The 6,689-nt window shown below is 45.4% G+C and overlaps 1 protein-coding gene across 1 annotated transcript; it reads right to left on the bottom strand.

The window, feature by feature from the left end:
• Positions 1-1,675: 1,675 nt before the first annotated feature.
• Positions 1,676-5,958, bottom strand: LOC144260658 (lymphocyte antigen 6E-like). The gene is made up of 3 exons (XM_077809341.1): positions 5,907-5,958; positions 3,119-3,223; positions 1,676-1,890 (listed from the first exon to the last, which is right to left on the bottom strand). Exons 1-3 carry the CDS (start codon positions 5,956-5,958, stop codon positions 1,676-1,678), a joined length of 372 nt encoding a protein of 123 aa, XP_077665467.1.
• Between the last annotated feature and the right edge of the window lie 731 nt (positions 5,959-6,689).

Raw genomic sequence — 6,689 nt, 5'->3', positions numbered from 1 at the left:
TTGAGCAGGGGGTTGGACTAGATGGCCTCCTGAGGTCCCTTCCAACCCTGATAGTCTATGATTCTATGACTACTGTTGCCTAATCCTGGGTGGTAGCTCCTCGGCCACCTGCTTTACCTTTGCCCAAAGTGCTCCATTATTTACCATCAGAGCTGAGGTTCTGATAGTTTCCTGTCTGGGTGTAAATTTCCAATCTCAGTTTTGTTCCCCTTGACCATTTCCTGATACTCCTCAGATAAGCCTATTCACCCACCTGCAAAGACAAACACAGTTTGCTAGCAACACCTGTTGGCAAAAGAAGAACACTGAAATGTTTTTTCACTCCAGCCAAAAGGCCAAGGAAAACAAGAGCAAATTGTTGTTATTCTGACCATTTGCTTTTATTTGTTCATTTCAGATATTTCCAAATAAGGGATTTTGTGCCTGTACGGATTGCTCCCGCTGTATTTTGGAAGAATATGTTAGCTTCAGAAAGAATCACCATCATATGGAAAACACTGGGGAACTATGGGTGTTCTGGGGATCCATGAATGGCTCAAGAGTTAAACTGAGGGGGTCAATGGCTGATGTCCCTGGGCCCAAAAGTCCTGATGGAAATTGCAAAATAGCTTATGGCATGGGAGCTTGTAGCTCTCAGACTTGCTTGTTTATTTAGTGTCCATATTTGTTTGAAGTATTTTTATTATTATTCCTATAATAGTCAGACACTGAATCTGATCACCACACTGGTGTAAATCAGGAGTAACTCCACTAGAATCAGTGGAGCTACCAGGGTGTAAATAAGATCAGAATTGGGCTTCATTTGCAGCTTTTCTACTGCTTTACAATGGAGAATAAATACTCCCATCACCATGCTACAAATGAGGGAACCGAGACAGAGAGCACTCTGTTTTCAGAGGTAATGAACCCCTGGAGTTCCCGTTCACAGTTTGGGTTGGTCAGTGGCTTTGACAATTTGGGCCTAAGGAACTTGCCCAAAGTCACAGAGGGAGCCTGTGCCAGAACGGGGTGGGGAGGATGTTAGGGGGCAGGGCCCCATCACTAAACACTAAACGTTGGAGGAGGAATGTGGGAAGGCGGGTGGCTGGAGATGAGTCATTCTGGTTTGGGCCCAATCTCTAGTATATTGTGGCTTGTTTTCTATCATGCGTGCCTGTTGATCATCCGCACACCACTCCCTGCTGGGATATTTACGAGTCATTTCTCTGTAGCAGAATGAAACTCGTCACCAGGAATGGACATTTTTTTAATCAGACATTTTCAGGGACATAAACATCAGAGAGTCCTGAGCGTTATTTCTTCAGCACATTCACTGGGACAGATGGGGTTAAATAAAGGAACCTTTCCTATATAGCATAGGTCAACGTGCCCCAGCCACCAATAGTGGATTCAAAATGTGACTACAGCAGCACGGTCCAGCTGAGTTCCTAAGTCTCTGGCCCCAAGGACATGAGAGAAAACCCTCTGGTTCTGCAGAGCGACATGGAGCTCCACCCAGTGACCGAGGCATGAAAGGTGGTAGAGAAGCGACCTAGAAAGGGGATGAGATAGATCCAAGATGATACTTGATGGAAAGGGCCCAGTGTTAACCCTGGTGGGATGCATTGCAAAGAGGAGATGTAGCCTCTCCCTGGGCGGGTTCTGCAGCGAGGAAACCCCCTCTCTGCCCAGCACTTCACACTCCGGTCCTGACAAAGGTGACAACAAAGCCGGCAAAGATGCTCATTGCTAATGCCAGGTAGCCGATTCTCATGTCACCCACGCCATTGCACAAATCTTCCTGGCAGCAGAGAAAAGAAGATTGGGGCATGACAAGAGTTTTCATCATTGTAGAGAGTGGGCACGATGGGGAACATCCCTTCTCCAGGAGATAGTCAGGAGCGGAGCTGTCTAAACAAGAAAAGGAAAGGGGAAATCAGCATTTAAAAGTTCCCAAGTGATTCCTCAAAGACTGTATCTGTTAGTGCTGACTTTATCCTAAATCCCATTGGGATCATAACGCCATGGAATCATCCATTTATCCCAGGGGATTTATCCATTTGTTTCTAGTTAAATAGCACCCCGAGACATCTCAGATTTGACAACTCCTGGAAGGAGGAGGAGAAACTGCCCACAACTATCTGTTGAGATCTCTCAGAGGGAAAAAAATAAAGCCGCTGAGGAGGAACCCTTTCCACTCCTGTCAGGGTCCGCCGGTGAGCCCAACACTTTGTGATAAATGGTACCAGCTGATACCTGATCTTCATCCATCACCAGAAGAACATCATTGACCAATGCAGTCTCTGTGCCATAACTAGGTCTAAACCCAAAATGAGAAAGGCCCAGGAGATCTAAGGCATCTGGACACTGAGAGGTGTCTTACCACAACCTTCTTCACAGACTTACCCAAGAAGGGAAGATGTCAATATGTTGAGTGATGGCTCCTTGAGCAAAGGCTGCACTAATGCATCCTTCAAAGCACCAGGAAGCCTGTCCTCATTGAGTGAGGCATTGACAGTGTCTACAACCAAGGACCCAGTACTTCTCCGCTGGCCTTCACCAGCCAGGAAAGACATGGATCCAGAGCACAGATTGTGGGACGAAGTTCTCTCACGCCTCCAGTACCTCAGGGAATATCATCAGATGGACCTCTAACAGAGACAGTGAGGTCCTTGTCCCCCTATGATCTTGTTCTGCCACCAGTTCTGCCACCTATTCTGATCACTTTTACCCACAAAATAACAAGAAATTTCCTCAAAATGGCATGCCTGGCCCCTAGGGGAAAGGAGAGCAGCCTCGTGGCTGGTCTAACTTACACTCCATTTTCCATTGGTTCTGGAAAGCAGAAAATAGCCATAGTGCAGGGCACTCTGGGCAAGACCCCCCACTCATGTCCTACCCTGGGGAATAGGAGCAGGACAGCATAGGACCCTTATACCAGTTGTATACCAGCTGGGGCACCCAGCACGTGGGGTATTCTCAATGGGACCATTTCTGCTTACTTACTTGTCTCCCTCCCCTTAATCAACTACTCACTAAGCAAGGCTCTGATCTTGCAATTAGACCATGGGCGTAGGGATCTGCCTGTACTGATCCACTCCAGAATATGGCCCTACACACTGGTAATGCTGGGACTTACTTCTAATAAATGTCGTGCAGTAACGATCAGCTGTTGAGCAATTGACGGGATTCGTGCAGGTGTTCGCCGTTGTGCTGTTACACACGTGGCAATGCAGCGAGTAAGCTGTGAAGGGAAGATAACACGGCATATCCAACAGCTATCAAAACAGTTTCTTTTATTTGATTGGCTGGGAAATCAGCCTTATTCTCCCAGTGAAATGTCATGAATACTTGCTCGGTGTCAGCCAGAATTGTGCAACAGGCAGCAGGCATGTCACAGCTGAGGATCAGACCCACTACTATCCAGACACAACATGTTGGTGAGCCAGATCCTCAGCAGATGTAAATTGGTGTATCTCCATCACGGGAGCCAAACTGATTTAAGCCCAAGAACTTAAGTGAGCCATGGGTGGTGCTGGCCCTCTGCACGGGGTGACTTTCACCCAGGGGAAACGAAGGGAAGCTGGTAATGTTACTGAGATGTGCAGAAAAGAAGAAAAGCAAAACTAATTAGAGAAGCAAATAGGAATAATAACTGGCAAAGGGCAGAAAACTGGGGAGAGTTCTAAAAAGAGCTACAAGAATTGGGGGACTGAAAACCCTGCCTTTATACATAAACACCACCCTACACCGGAAACCTACTGACCGCTATACTTACCTACATGCCTCCAGCTTTCATCCAGACCACACCACACGACCCATTGTCTACAGCCAAGCTCTACGATACAGCCGCATTTGCTCCAGCCCCTCAGACAGAGACAAACACCTACAAGATCTCTATCAAGCCTTCTTACAACTACAATACCCACCTGCTGAAGTGAAGAAACAGATTGAAAGAGCCAGAGGAGTTCCCAGAAGTCACCTACTACAGGACAGGCCCAACAAAGAAAATAACAGAACGCCACTAGCTGTCACCTTCAGCCCCCAACTAAAACCTTTCCAACGCATCATCAAGGATCTACAACCTATCCTGAAGGACGACCCATCACTCTCACAGATCTTGGGAGACAGGCCAGTCCTTGCTTACAGACAGCCCCCCAACCTGAAGCAAATACTCACCAGCAACCACACACCACACAACAGAACCACTAACCCAGGAACCTATCCTTGCAACAAAGCCCGTTGCCAACTGTGTCCACATATCTATTCAGGGGACACCATCATAGGGCCTAATCACATCAGCCACACTATCAGAGTCTCGTTCACCTGCACATCCACCAATGTGATATATGCCATCATGTGCCAGCAATGCCCCTCTGCCATGTACATTGGCCAAACTGGACAGTCTCTACGTAAAAGAATAAATGGACACAAATCCGACATCAAGAATTATAATATTCAAAAACCAGTCGGAGAACACTTCAATCTCTCTGGTCACTCAATTACAGACCTAAAAGTCGCAATATTACAACAAAAAAACTTCAAAAACAGACTCCAACGAGAGACTGCTGAATTGGAATTAATTTGCAAACTGGACACCATTAAATTAGGCTTGAATAAAGACTGGGAGTGGATGGGTCATTACACAAAGTAAAACTATTTTCCCATGTTTATTTCCCCCTTCCCCCCCCTCCACTGTTCCTCACACGTTCTTGTCAACTGCTGGAAATGGTCCATCTTGATTATCACTACAAAAGGTTTTTTTCTCTCCTGCTGGTAATAGCTCACCTTACCTGATCACTCTCCTTACCGTGTGTATGCTAACACCCATGTTTCATGTTCTCTGTGTATATAAAATCGTCCTACTGTATTTTCCACTGCATGTATCCGATGAAGTGAGCTGTAGCTCACGAGAGCTTATGCTCAAATAAATTTGTTAGTCTCTAAGGTGCCACAGGTACTCCTTGTTCTTTTTGCCTTTATAGTGAGACACTTAAGACGACAGAGGATCGATTTAGTTTATGCAAGAGAATGCTAACAGGGGCTTGATCAGAGGCTCTGATCCTAAATGGGAAAGAGATTTCTGAGAGGAGACAGTTCTTTAAACTGACAGAAAAAGGATAAAGAGATCCAATGGATGGAAACTGAATCTAGACTAGAAATTGACTAGGAATAAGGTGCTATTTTTTAGCAGGGAGGGTAATCAACCATTGGAACAGATTTCCAACGAACGTGGTGGATTCTCCATCACTTGCAGTCTTTAAATCAAGGCTAGACATCTTTCTAAAGATCTGCTTTAGCTCAAAGAGAAGTTATGAGTGTGATGCAGAAATTACTGGGGATAATGATTCTGATCACCTTTGTAAAGCACTTTGTGCACTACTGATGAACTGTGCTATATAAGAGGCAGGCGGTGGTGTAATTATTATTTCTGGGTCCAAGTTTTTCATCCTGTATTATACAAAAAGTCAGATCAGACTATCATAACGGTCCTTTTTGGACTTAAAATCCACGAAAACCTTTCGTTCCCATTGATTTTTCAGATACTTAAATGGGCAAGGTAGAAAAGAAACCAGTGGGGTCTTTACAAAGAAGATCAGCATTTATATTTGGGGATAAAGAATGAGCTTGTACAAGGTGGAGTGAACACAGACAGCACAAAGAACAGCAAGAGCCGCAGAAATCATTTATCTCAGAACAGAAGAGGAGCTGGCAGAATCTGCAAATAATGAGAAACTATCCTTTAGGGTTTGACGTTCCTTTCTCTCCCCATCCTAGCTTCTGTAAACTCTTCCTTTGGGGAAGGAAGTCCACTGAAGCCAATGGGGAGTCTTTCCACTGACTTCAGTGGGCTTTGGATCAGGCCCATAATTGTAAGTGTATGGGAGATTAGCGATGGAAAGCATTATTATCTATGGAAGTCTCACCTCTCTCTGCCCACAGGACTGCGGCCAGCAAAATGATTAGAAAAGCCTTCATCTTCTTGGGATCCTCTCAGCTTGCAGAGAAAAAGGCAGCTTCTCTGGTAGGGACGATGGATTGCCTTGGCAAACAAGGACAGCAGTTTTAAAGGCTTGGTCTCAGGTAGGCGAGCTAAATAGGGTGTGGAGCATACCTCATAAAGCGAGTCTTTTATTTATCTTTCCCTTTATAATATTTACAATATTTTCTTGCATTATTCTCCTTCGTCATAAGCAGAGAAAGCAGGAGAGGGGATTTTACATCCTTTTTCATTGCATTTCCTTTTAGCAAGGGCTCCATCATAACTCTGAGATGTCTGCCATTCAGTATATTGATCTGTAAACCCCTTTCAGCTGCGGATCAATCCACGAACACCCCACCCCACCCAATTCAAACTTCTCTTCCCTCCCCAACCCAACTGCTGCGAACCCTTCCTTATCTAATGCTTTCATCCTCAATCCAGTATCTGGATCGGTTTGTCTTCTTGTTCCCCCCTACTCTCTGTATGACATAAAAGAGAATCCTATCTTCTCCCCTCCTATTAGCATTGGTCTGTGAGATGTGTGAGCTAATTGTCTTGTGTGATAGGTGGTTATTGGCAGGCCCCTGAATATTTTCAGATGCACTTTGACAGTTCCAGGCTTTGTTAGGTTCACATCAGGGTCACCACTTCTCATGCAGGCCAAGCCAGTAGTGGCGAGGGGCCTTCACCATCTGAATTCTGATTTCTGTCCTTCATGAAATGAGTT

Source organism: Eretmochelys imbricata, chromosome 2 (assembly GCF_965152235.1).
Source record: "Eretmochelys imbricata isolate rEreImb1 chromosome 2, rEreImb1.hap1, whole genome shotgun sequence".
Taxonomy (NCBI): domain Eukaryota; kingdom Metazoa; phylum Chordata; order Testudines; family Cheloniidae; genus Eretmochelys; species Eretmochelys imbricata.
This window is presented reverse-complemented; position numbering and strand designations above follow the sequence as displayed.

Bases quoted from the DNA above. Each gene is read 5' to 3' on its own strand.
- LOC144260658 (XM_077809341.1), bottom strand. From the start codon at position 5,958: ATGAAGGCTTTTCTAATCATTTTGCTGGCCGCAGTCCTGTGGGCAGAG. The intron at 3,224-5,906 runs GTGAGACTTCCA...TTCCCTTCACAG, and splicing joins AGTCCTGTGGGCAGAGAGAG to CTTACTCGCTGCATTGCCAC. The intron at 1,891-3,118 runs GTAAGTCCCAGC...TTTCTTGTTTAG, and splicing joins CTGCACGACATTTATTAGAA to ACAGCTCCGCTCCTGACTAT.